Genomic DNA, 13,016 nt, shown 5'->3' on the forward strand with positions numbered 1-13,016 from the left:
TTGCTTTAGACAGCAGATGTTCCTCCGGACTTCTCAGCAGGGTGTGCAAAAAGCCTACATACACAGATATTGGAAATGAGTGTGTCAGCCCTCATGCTGTACTGATTGCTGTAGAATTGCATATTATAAAAAAAAAAAAAAGGCAAGCAAATACTTCTTACCATAAAACCCTCAGTGTACTGAAACTGAGCTCTGGAACTGTCTTCTGCTGTGGGACTCAGGGGCTTAGGATCAGACATAGAGCGTTGCATCATCTTTGCTGCCTTTGGGCTTGGAGGAACCTTGGCAATGTCAGCATGCAGCATCTTCTGAGGGCTGATGTCATCAGTGATGGGTTTTTCATAGGGTACAAATGCTGACTCTATAACTTTGCTTGGTGAAACAGGTGAAATGGGTGAATAGAGAACTTTGGGAGATTTGGGAGGGGAAGGGACTACCTGCAATGTGGAGTCTGGACGAAGGTGGGATGAGTATCCTATCTCTAATGGTGTTGGACGTTTTTTATCTTTCTGAGGAGATGAAGCTGACAGATATTGGGGACTTTGAGTATCTGAATCTGTCTCTGTTTGACATCCCAGACTTTCTCCTTTATATGTCTTTTCTGGAGCTGAAATGTGCTTTATGATTTCAACTTTAGCATCCAGTCGGGCCCTGATTGAAGGTGTTCTTATTGTTCCTACAGGTTCTGTTTGTACGGAAATCTCTGCCACTGTCTGAACTGCAATACTAGAGACTTTGGAGAATGGTTTAGCTTTGTCTGCCTCAGTGGTACTCTCACTGTATTTCCCTATCCGAGGCTTCCTTCTGGATTTGCTAGAAAGATCCCATTCATCTTGATCTTCATCATCTGTCTGAACACTTGTATCAACACTCTTCTTACTTCTCCGTCTCCTGTTTGTGTAGCCTCTGTCTGCTCCATCTTCATCATCAGTTTGCACTCCACTGTCCACTATCTTTTTGAAGCACCGGGGCTCTTCTTCCAGTGTCTGCTCAAACTCCTCATATGGACCACGTAATTTTGGCATAGAACTTCTCTTTTTCAATTGCTTCTCCTCTCTAACATCAATATCCTTAAGAGACATTTCCGAAACTGAGCTTAGGATACCAGACCTAGGTATGTATTGGGTAATGCCATCAGACTGAACTGTGTACCATGCTTGGCTTTGTGGAATTTCAATACCCAGCACTCCTGAAGCTGTAGTGGTTGCATCATCAGTAGGCCAAAACTGACCATTTTCTGCAGTGGTATACTGTCCTTCCAAAAGAGTTTGATCTGTGGTAGTTTGTGGCGAGCCAGTTCCTGAAGGGTCGTAACCATACTGATATATTTGACGAAGTTTTTGCTCCTCTAATTGTTGATGGAGCTGCTGTTGAAGTTGTTGGAATTGTTCAAGCTGCAACTGCTGCTGGGCTAATGTCTCTTGTCTCATCATAAACTGAGCTTGTCGTTCCTCCTCCTGCTGAAATAAGAGATGATGTTTCATAGATTGCAACTCCTCAAGCTTTTTTTGCACCATAAACTTTTCTTGTTCCCTAAATCTTTGAATTTCCTGACGTTCCCATTCCAACTCTTCTGCAAAGCGCTGCTGCTTAATTTTCTCAAGCTCAAGAAGTTCCCGCTCCAAATCAAGCTGCTGCTGTTTGCCTTCTTCGGGGGCAATGAGAAGGGTAACCTCATCATCAATTACATCTGTATAAACTTCAGATGCCGTAGTTAAAGTAGGTATCAAGCTGCTTGGCTCAGTGGTAATAGTTTCTACAGTATGAGGTGGTAACCTTGTCTCCATATCAATGGCAGTAATTGCACTATCTTTTTCAGCTGCCACAGTTGTTAAGAAACTGTATGATCTTGGGAGAGGTTGACTCTGTTGCAAAGTTGATAAAGAGGGCACCGAGTCAATTGTTTGGAGAGTAGGTAAATCTCTGACAGTTGTACTGAAAATAGAACCAGGTTGTGTAGTGATGGCAAATGTGGATGGGATTGGAGTCGCTACTGAAGAATAAACAACACCATTGGATGATCTTAAAACACTTCCAACGCCAAACTGGGAACCCAGAGATGATACCATTCTTGCTTGGGAATACTGTGGTGCACTGAGCCCGAGGCCAGAAATCACCTGCCGAGTCTCTGCATATGGACCAGTAGTCTTGCTTGAGTAATCCATAACCTCACCTGAAATTACAGGGCAAAATTACAGTCCAGTCCCACAAAAGAATGCTGCTTTGCGGATTCTGAAAGTCATCCCATCTTGATGAAATAAATGGGAAGGGGAAACTGCATGCAAATCTTCAGGTTAATGATCTACTTTAGATGTGAAGGAAATAGCATTTCTGAACATGCAGGCACATGCAGGCAGCTCTGTGCAAACACATATGTAAAATGAAGAAATGAAAAACACGTGTAATCCAGCATAATTTGTCACACTGTCCGAAAGAAAACAAAACAACAGAAGGAGGGAAAAAACAATAAAAAAATTATCCTGAAATGAGGTGAGGAACATCAAAATTATATTTCAAAGAAAGATCTGCTGCTGTGTCATACTGACCTGTAGTTACTCTTCCAGAAGTAAGATCTACTGCTGTATCAGTTGCCCCAACTCGATAATCAAAGCTATTCTTGCTTTTATATGCAAACAGTCCAGCTTCTGATAAATTTGTGTCAGACATAGATGGTTTCATACCTCCCATTCCTCGGTAGCCATATGACCCTGAACGATCATACTGATAATGGTCATCTCTGTAGCCAAAGCGATCTTCAGGAAGTGTAGTAGGTGGCTGCTGTGCTGCACAGCTCCTAAATGGCAATTTATAAACCATATCACAGCAGACAGCTCTTCTCCCTGCAGTCAGATCTACAGGTTTTTCATCATCTTCTATTACTGTTGTTATGATACCTGAAGTAGTGTCATCCATTGTTACTACCGTTCTGTGGGATTTTGTAGTGCTAAGGTCAACTGCTCCACTCTCTGCTGGCTCCTGAGAAGTGGAGAGATCAGTCCAACCATTTGTAACACCAACAGGTGGTACAGTAACAGGCTTTGTAGTAGCCCACGTCATTGCCTGTGTTGAAGTACCTAGGGATAAATTTATTGGCACTTCATCTCTACCTGCAGAGAAAGCCTGGCTGGTTGTTACTCTGTATGGAGGCTCAAAATGTTTTGATGTTGTCAGCTGGAGCGGTATTGTCATTGCATGTCCCAGATCCACAAGACTGTCTGTACTGGTGGTGTAGCTCACAGTGGCAGTGCAGGTCACTACTGTTACTGTCCCAGTGACTACAGACAGGGAAGGATCAGCAACACACGCAGTGCTCAGGTTTATTATGGATGGTTGGACAGTACTTACTGGGCGCCCACCTGTGTCACTCACTGGCATTTGCCTTCTCACGTCCATGGAAACAGCAGACAGATCCATACAGCTGTCTCTCATTTCAACGTCCATCTTAGTTAAAGTGCGAAGATCTATGACATCACCCAAAGGATGGAATCTTCCGTTCTCTCTATATCTGGGTTGATCTACTATATGTAGTGGCTCTGGAGGTATAGTAATAGCAACACTACCTAAACCATAACCAGGCACTGGACCCTTAACCACAGACACTGTTGTCTTGGTTACCTCTGTGGTTACTACTTCTGGTTTTGAACTAGGTATTTTTTCAAAAGCCGATTGTGTTGTCACAGGAATAGCTTGCAAAGCACCTGAAATATACATACTCTGACCGGCCGTACTTTGAATTTCCATAGTTTTCATGGGTGAAGTAAAAACTGGTTGCATAGGCTGGGGAATCTGTTCTTTAGGAGGTGCTTCTAAAGGCCAGCTGGTAACAGCCTGACTAGTTATAGCTTCTGTGGGAGTTCCAGGCTCTGATGGCAATGTGATGACAACATATGTTTCCTGTGAGGGTTTTGCCAGTCTTGGTGAAGATTTGTTAGAGTGTGGAGACAAAGGGGAAGTGGGTGATGGTATTTTGTACTCAGCTGTGGAGACCAAATTCAGAGTCATACTTGAAGTCAATGACAAACTTACTGGTTTGGGCTGTGTTTCTGCTGGTTTATGAACAGCTATTGGGAGTGGAGGTACTGCTGGTTTAGGAGCAATTGGAGGTTTAGTTACTTCAGTGGGCCTGTGACTGAAAACAAGTCCTGCTGGGATGGAAGATGGTTTAGGTGGTACAGGAGGTGGTGTTGGAGTGTATGTTTTTGTGATAGGTACCACATGATTCTTTAATACAGCTGTGGACTCTAGTGCTGGAACAGTTGTGACTGAAGGGACCACTGTGGGAACTGTTGCTGCTGTAGTCTTAATCTGTGACTTCTTTTTGGGATAAATGGCTGGCTTGGGTAAAATAGGTGGAGGTGGTAATGGTGGTGGAGGTGGTGGTGGTGGTGGAGGAGGAGGAGGTGGGGGTGGAGAAGGTTGTGCAGGAGAATCCAAAGAAGAGCTTCTAAAAAGAGAGAATACTTTGGCTGAAACAGCAGGAGCTGAGGAAGGCACAGAGACCATGCTGGTCTTACTTACAACACTGGGAGTGGGTACAGAAGATGTTTCTGATGCAGGCTCTGTAACTGGTAATGATGCTATACATATAGGTGGTTGCTCAGATGTAACACTAGTCAAATCAATCCTTGCCATATCAACACCTAACTCTTTGTGTGGCTCTTCATGATGAATTTTGACACTGCCAGACTCTATCGTACTTTTCATTTTTCTAGCTGCTTCCTTCTCTGCTTTGGAGGTACCAAAGGAAACAGTATCAGCCACATATTCCTTGGGTTTTGTAACTGTAGTTGTCACTACTGAAGGTGTAGTTTCAGGCAAACAAACTGCAGCTTGATCCACACTCTCCTTATCTGATGCTATGGAAGGCTTTTTAGTGGCTCCATCAATAGATTCATAAGGCATGCTCACTTCAGAGTACTCTTTTGCAGACGTTAGGGGAACCTGGGTTATTGTACTGATACCTTCAGCATCTGCTGGTTTACTTACAGCATCTGCTGTACCTATAAAACCTGTGGTTGCACTATCTATAGGTGATGAACTATCTGTGGTACAAACTGAAGATGTAGATGATGTTAAAGAAGCTGTATCAGAAGGTAAAACTGATGCAGCAACTTCAGATGTCTCAGAATATGTCAATATTGATGTTTCATGAGAAATTATTTCTTGAATTTCTCTGGCATAATCTGTTAAGTATTCATCTTCAATTTCCTCTGCTGTAAAATGCTGCGTTATTTTAACATCTGGAATAGAAAGTGTTGTGCTACTGACAGGTGATATATCTGAGATTGCTGAAGTAGTGCTTGATGTTAAAGATGTACTATCCACTATCTCTCCAACACCAGATACCTTTGTATCAGATGTGGGAATGAAATCTGAAGTTGGTTGTGTTGGACTGGAGCCAGGAGTTAGCTGCATTTTCTGTCTTTTCATAAGCTCTTCATAAGCAGCTTCTGCATCTAACAAGTGCTTTTCCTCAGTGGTAGAAGTTACTGTGCTGTCTAATACAACTATTTCATGACTTTCTGGAATAATGTAAGAACTAGAAACAATATCTTCTTGAGGCACAATAGTATGCAAAGTCTCAACATTATAGTAGTCTTTCTCTAGATCAGTAACTTTCTGTGGTTCATCATAGGCCTGTTCTGAAGCTCTTGGTTTTTTCTCTTTTCCTCTCTGTTGCATATATTCACTGCTCTCATCTTGTCTCATGACAAGATTAGTATCAATACTTCCATTGTAAGTATCCTCTACTAAAGATTCATAAATATAATCCTCTATAAGCATTCCACCATATAAAGATTCTTTTTCAAATATTTCATCTTTTTCATTTGCAATTTGAAATGATTTGGACTTATGCATCATCTCCTCATATACCTCTTCAGCACTTTTCAATGTCTTTTGACCACTTTCTTCTTTTGGGAGTCCAACTGGTTGTTCGTCTGTTGGCGAGTATAGAGACACAGCAGTAGGTAATTTGTAAACTTTTTGTACTTCTATTATTTTTTCTGGGCTGATTTCAAATCCTTCAGGATCTGACTCAATACTGGGTGAATATTCAGAACAGGAAGATCTGTGTAGCTCTTCCATTTCTGCTGCCTGTCGTAATTCTTCTGTTGGAGATGCATCTTCAATGGGAGAAAGATTACTTGGTGGAGTCTTTGGACGTTCCCTTCTTCTTTGGGCTCTTAGTTCATCCTTGTCCTTTTTAGATTTTTTGCTAGAACTTTTTCTTTGTTGCTGTTCTAATTCACGCTGTTTCTCTTGTTCCTTTAGAAGTTCTTCCTCTTCCCGTAGTTCTTCTTCTTCTGAAGAGTCTTCAATAGTTGGAAGAAGAGGACCATGTGTCCGATGTCTGGCTTTGCGCTGTTGTTTGCTCTCACCTCCCAGTTTTTTGTGACTAGGACTGCTGTCACTATCTTCATCAAGTGACGACACTGAAGTAGGAGATGTACCTGGTGTGAAACTAGAAGCATGTAAACTAGAAGATCCTTCTCCTCTAGATCTATCTTCTGGTGAATCTGTAAGACTCTCCATCTCTAGCTCAGGTTCTTCATCAAAATATAAAATACCTTTCTGTTGTTCAGTTACTTCAGAGTATTTGTTTGCTACTGTACTATTTAATTCTATTGTTTTGAAACGTCGAAGGCCTCCTCCTCCAGTTATTGCAAGTTCTTCACTGTCTTGACTTTTACTTTCCCTGTATTTTGGCTCTGGGCTTTCATCAAAAGTCTCATCATCGTCATCATGCCACGAATGTCTTCTTCCTGCATCCTCATCATAGCCTGCACTACTTTTCCGTGCCATTCTTCTATGTTTTCCAGCTGTTCCTTTGGCTTTGCTTTTCACTTCTTCTTTCTTTTGGTTTTCAGTTACACTGATCTCTTTGAGTTGATTTCTAATGAACTCATCATCTTCAGAACCTGAAGCATCTTCATCAGCACTCATCTCCATAATCTGTTTTCTAATGAAGTCTTCCTCATCACCTGATCCCTGGCTGTCATCTCGTTTGTACTCATCACTGCTTGAAGAACCAACACTAGTTCTTCTTTTTCTCCTTGGGACGGGTGAGTTTTCACTCTCACTGCTGTCTTCCACGGAATCATAGCGTTGTCTTCTTGCTGATACGTCGTCTCCTTCATGTTCTTCCTTGTAGTCTGCCTGCGAGGACGCACTTCCTTTGCCCTCTTCTATGATGGTTCCTTCACCTTCTTTAATAGCTTCTAAGTCTTCCTCCTCTGAACTGTAAGATTCTGGAGTGACTGGCAAAGGCTTTGCTTTATGTTGATCTTTTGTCTGTTCACCATATGTCTCAGAAAGCTCTTTGCTTTTTGCAGATTTTTCATCGGAAAGAGTACTTGCCTGAGCTTCCAAAATTGACAGTACAGTACTTTCTAGTTTAGCTAGATCTGAGGGGCTTGGTGGACTTTCTTGCGAAATAGTGTCTTTTTTATTAGTTTCTCTGAGTAAATCCTTTTCATCAGTGGGGATAAGACTTGGAATTTCACCAAGTGAACTCGATATCCCGTCAGAAGAATACCCGGTGTCACTCAGACCTTGTGGACTTTTCTGTTGCTGAGAGCTTGATGTGTCTGATTTTTCATCCTCCTTTTCCTAAAAAAATAAATACATACGCGTATGTATATACTTATATATAAATTCTTAATGTCTCCTGGCAATTAAATATATGTGATTCTTTTTCCTAAAGGCTGAGTTAATGTCTCAGTTGAAGACTGAACACTAATTTCACTATTCAAAGCTGTTAAAATAATACAAAAAAGTTCCTCAAATTTTTATTTTTTGCATTGAATCTAACTAAGCTTTACATGGCTGTCCATGCCGGTCACTGATTTTACTGTTTACAAGATGACAGTCTATTTCTCAATATAAAAAGTTACTGTATTTAATTTTTTCATAACATTTACTAGTGATAATCTGTCATTTGTTCACATATCCATGGGACAAGTTGTTCGGGGGTTAATTTATATGAAGACTGTAATTACTATGCCTCAAAGCTTTCTACATGGTTCTAGATACAAAGCAATATGGCTTGACAAATGTCCGCAGAATTTCTGGTTTCTGCTCCTTTTTTTTGCCCATTTAATCTTTTATGATTGTAGTAATATGTCAATCTTCCCATATTTTGGACCTATTTTGGACCCAAAACTCAATTTTGTTTATTGAACTATTACACATTGTAACATGCAACAGAATACATAGAGTATTGAAGCATGATTTAACATGATTTGGAATGTCCCCACAGATATATATAATTGGGTACTGTACAAATATTTTCTGAGTACCTCATAAAAAAGAAGTTTCTCAGTAAATTGCAGAGGTAAGCTGTTAGTAGGGAAGTGTAATTGCAGGGAAGAAAGCAGGAGGGTCAGCTATTGGTCAAAGGAGGCAGACAAGGCAGGCACACCTAACTGAGCATCAGAACCAATGTTTTCTTTCCATCACTAATTAAACACCCTTATTCATCCTAGCTTCCAGATCCTTCTACACCATTCTGACTGACAAGCACCTCTATCTCCTTTAAATAACAATACCAAAAATATCCTACATCAAGTATTTTTGCACCAATTTCCCTCCTGCTTCTCTCAGCAGTGAAATGCTCTTAGTGAAGGTAACTCATCATTCAGTTAACAAAACAGCTCACTCTCCAAAATACAGGTCATTTTAGCTGCCCTCTTAGCTGGCAATATTATGAATATCCCCATCTCCACTACCTATTTGAGAACAAGCATCCCAATTCTCCTTCTTTTAATAATATGATGTAATTTTTATATCAGTTATGGCTCTCAATAATACAAGTAGGTAGTATTTATTAGCTGTGTTAATCTGACTCAATGATTTCTGAAGTACAGCAAACCATTTATTTAAAGCTTTAATTTATCAGCTTCCTTGGCAATACTCTTAATCGAAAAATAATTTAAAAATAATACTGTGGAATAAATAAATAAGAAAATTATCATGAATGTTAGTTATAATTTAAAGTTACATTTACACTCATGTTAAGTTGCTATCAGTTACAACTATTTTCAAATGTTTATTCACTTTAAAATTACATTTACTGCCAAAATATTTAATATTTGTTATTGTCAGTTATTTTATTTTTAAAAACCAGTCAGGTTTTTTACATTATTTCATTTGCATTTAAGGTACCTGTTCTTGCTTTTAGACATAACCCTTTGAACATAATCCTACATTAAAACACTAATATTAATATTACAGTAATATACTAGTTAGTATTTTATTAAATAATCATCATTTCAAAGAAGTAATTTATTATATGCTTTGCAAAATCAGATATTACAATGAATATAAACTACATCTGTTCTTCCCATCATTGTACCCAATACTGTAAACCCAGTTGTCTGATATCATAGCAAAATCTATTGTAATTAAAAATCCACTGCGAAAACAAATATTTCTAAGGACTTCCTGAATGATAAGGCTGTGATTAATACATAAATATGGAGAACCTATAGTACTCAAAACAACTTTGGGAATCATCATCATTTGAATACTTTAGCGCTCACTATTCTGAAAAATGAATATACTCCAGCCCTTAAGGACAGGACGACCTATGGTCTTCACAAAAAGCCAGTAATCAAGCACAGTTAAAATTCAGGGTTTGTGTGTTATATTTACATTTTTGTTACCTTTATTAAAGAAGAAAGTGTTTAAGGGGAATTTATTGGACTGTGTTTAAAAAATACATCATTAAATATATCATTAAAACCAAGGAATTTTTACCTCTATAAATATCACTAAAATTTCACCTATGACACTTGATTGCTATTTTTTCTTTTATGACCCATAAGTTAATACTTATAAAGACATAACCAACAAAATATACTGGGATCAATTTAGATGCGCTACTGAAAAACACAAACATTGTTCAAGCCCAGAAGGTCTCCTAGGAGTTGATGGACAGAATGCATCCATCTAGTGAAAGTGAGCCTCTCAGGTCTTGGTTCTCCACAGGGAGATGAAATGATACAGTCCCTGGTAAAGCACAGACAGAAGGTGTCAACTGAACAGTTGAGCACAGAAAAAGGTAGATAACAACTGGCCAAGGAACAACTTCAGAGGAGATGGTAATGAATATTGCTGTTGCCCACCTTAGTGTTGAACCTCAGTGTATGCCATAACATGACTGCTATGAGAAACAGGAAACTGAATATGGGAAAGTCTGCAACTTGTACAGTAAGAAGGAGAAAAAGATCTACAATAAGGACAGACTTCTTTTATCACTAGAAATAAATGTGATGAGAAAAATCCAACTTTCTTTTTAAGGCTACCAAAATACGAATATATTTTCTATAATTTTTGTATTGATCACTGCTTGCCCTATGAAGTGTCATGCAAAAATTATCCTGCACATCATGTTTCGAGATCAATATGCATGTAACTTACAATAAATAATATTTGGTCTTTGGGGTTTTTTTTCTCTATTTCTTGCAGTCTGAGAACTCGAATATTGCCACTAGCTACATCTAGGCTTAAATGACTGGTAACTTACTTTCTACAGGTTTAGCCATCATATACACGAAGGCAGCATAATTGTTAAACTGGTAAATATACCATAACTACAAGATTTTTAGATGAAAAGCAAAATATTGCAGAAATAATATTGCTAAGGATCATATATATATGTGACACTATTCTTGAGAATGAAAAATACATTCTAATCAATAAGAAAAAAAATCCACTTTTTTCTTGTAAAGTAGGAAGTAGTTTGGTACATGTTGAATTACTGGGTTTTTCTGAGTATTTGAATGGTATTTACTCTGAAAGTTTGCCTAGTGTGAGTTTTTAATACTGAACAAATTTAGCTCTAATACAGACACTGATGGGAGGATCTTCTTAAGACATGAGGAAAAAGAAGACTTATAAAACCTGCAGCCTGGATAAGACTTTAATTACAGTAAAGGCAACCTCTTTAACTAATGACAAAAATGATCTAATGTCAAACGTATTTGTGCTGTTCTAGTGGCTTTTCTACAGTGTCAATGTCAATACACTTCACTTTTGCTTTAGAAATATTATTTATCGTTACTCTTCCTTTACTTTTACTATTATTTGAAAATATAAAACTTAGTGCTTAACATGTTCAAAAAACATCTAGGTGTGGCACTTAGGTTATCGAATCAAATCAGAACTTTATTAAAATAAAACTATGACTAAAGGAAAAAATATTAAAAAATATTTATAGTTTGCATAATTATATTCTGTTGTAGAAAACAGAAATATTATTTTGCAAAGGAACTCATGATTTTTAAAAAGTCATTCTGTTTATATAAGAAATAAAGATATATACATTATCAAAAAAAAGTTTCACAAAGCGGAAAAAAAAGACTTTGATTGACTAGACTATTTAATCTGGATTTCAATTTTATATTTTCAAAATGAAAAATTTCATTTGTATTCAGAAAACTGCTTATAGACAAGCTTTTTCCTCCTTTTTCTATCTCTCTGGGTTGTGTTTTGTCACTAATAGCATGTGTTAGAATAATGACCCCTGTTAACAATATAATAATATTTACCCAGTAACTGAACCGAAGCACATGATCATTCCTCAGTAAACATAAGAAGGTAGTAATAAGGTGACATATATAATTCAGCTGATCTGTTGTAAATATATGTCCAATTGACATCATGGCAATGTGCTCATCTGCTGAACTACTTCTGTGTTAATTTGTGAGTTCTGAGATGGCTGTTTGATACTGACAAACAACATGTGAAAAACCTCTAAGATTTCCAGGCATCCTTGTTCAAACAGCTAACTGCTACTGAACATCTCAATATTGCAAGATGATTTCTCAGGAAAAGTACCTGCAAATCGTGAGCAGTCAGTTTAGTCTTTAAAAAAATTTTTGAAGAAATTACATTTTAAAATATTATTGAAAAAAATGCTTTGAAGAAAAATAATGGATCCATAATTCCTTAAATCAAACTTAAAGACTCAAATATTTTAAAATGTTTCAATATTAAAGTCACTTTTTTTTTTTTCAAAGGATGTCAAATCTCTAAATACAAGTGATATCTGTGATTGTCCCAGTTTCTGAAGGGAGCCTACAAAAACAACAAAGTGAGAATATTTACAAGAGCTTGTAAGGACAGGATAAGGGGAAATGGCTTCAATCTGAAGGAGAGTATATTTATATTAGATATTAAGAAGAAATTCTTTATTGTGAGAATGGTGAATCACTGGCACAGGTTTCCCAGAGGTGTTATGGATGCCCCATCCCTGGAAGGGTTCAAGGCCAGGTTGGATGGGGCTCTGAGCAACCTGGTCTAGTGGAAGGTTTCCCTGCCCATGGCAGGGGGGGTTGGAATGAGATGATATTTAAGGTCCTTTCCATCCCAATCTATTCTAAGACTCTGTGATTTTCCAAGAACCATTCCATTGATTGTTCTAAATCAGAACTTCAGTCTCTTCATGCCTTTAGGGATTTGTTGGGGCATGTCATGAATGAGTGTTTAAGGTCACTTAAAAAAACACCACAGGGTGTTGCTGCCTTTTTCGTTTTTTTTTTTTTTTTTTTTTTAGTGAAAAATTAGGATAATAATGTCTTAGTTACCATCAGAAAAAAATAAAACAAAACAAAATAAATTAAAAAAAAAAACCTACCTTTTTGACTGGGTTTATTTGAACACATAATTCTGACAAAGGTTAAACACTTTCCTAAACCTACTCCTATTTTCATAATACACTACTTCATAACATAATCCCCTAATTCATAAAATAGGTCCTAATTTGTGGTGCTGATAGAAAAACCCTTTAACAACTTTAACAACAAATTTCAACAACTGATCTTCAAAGTCTGGAGAGTTTAAAAACTCAAGACAAATAAATCCGAAATATCTAAATAATTATTAAACAGGAGCTTTGCCTTAGTTTCAAATGCTTAACTGCTGGAAACTGAAAATCAGGAAAGAAGTATTGAAAGGTGCATGTAGAGCACAGTACTCGCTGGTTAAACTTTCACTCCAGGTGAGTAATTGAT

At 37.8% G+C, this 13,016-nt stretch overlaps 1 protein-coding gene across 11 annotated transcripts in view; it reads right to left on the reverse strand.

The window, feature by feature from the left end:
- The window catches only part of PCLO (piccolo presynaptic cytomatrix protein), a 340,916-nt gene that overhangs the window by 182,091 nt on the left and 145,809 nt on the right, over positions 1-13,016 (reverse strand). For all 11 annotated transcript variants that reach the window (XM_039388718.1, XM_027711469.2, XM_027711472.2 and 8 more), the window contains exons 5-6: positions 2,547-7,611; positions 162-2,173 (exon numbers count right to left, since the gene is read on the reverse strand). In XM_039388718.1, the coding sequence (XP_039244652.1) occupies positions 162-2,173; positions 2,547-7,611 (7,077 nt within the window). The remainder of the gene's footprint in view (positions 1-161; positions 2,174-2,546; positions 7,612-13,016) is intronic.

Source organism: Pipra filicauda, unplaced genomic scaffold (assembly GCF_003945595.2).
Source record: "Pipra filicauda isolate LSUMZ 115617 unplaced genomic scaffold, ASM394559v2 scaffold101_size5749837_pilon, whole genome shotgun sequence".
In the NCBI taxonomy this organism is placed as follows: Eukaryota; Metazoa; Chordata; class Aves; order Passeriformes; family Pipridae; genus Pipra; species Pipra filicauda.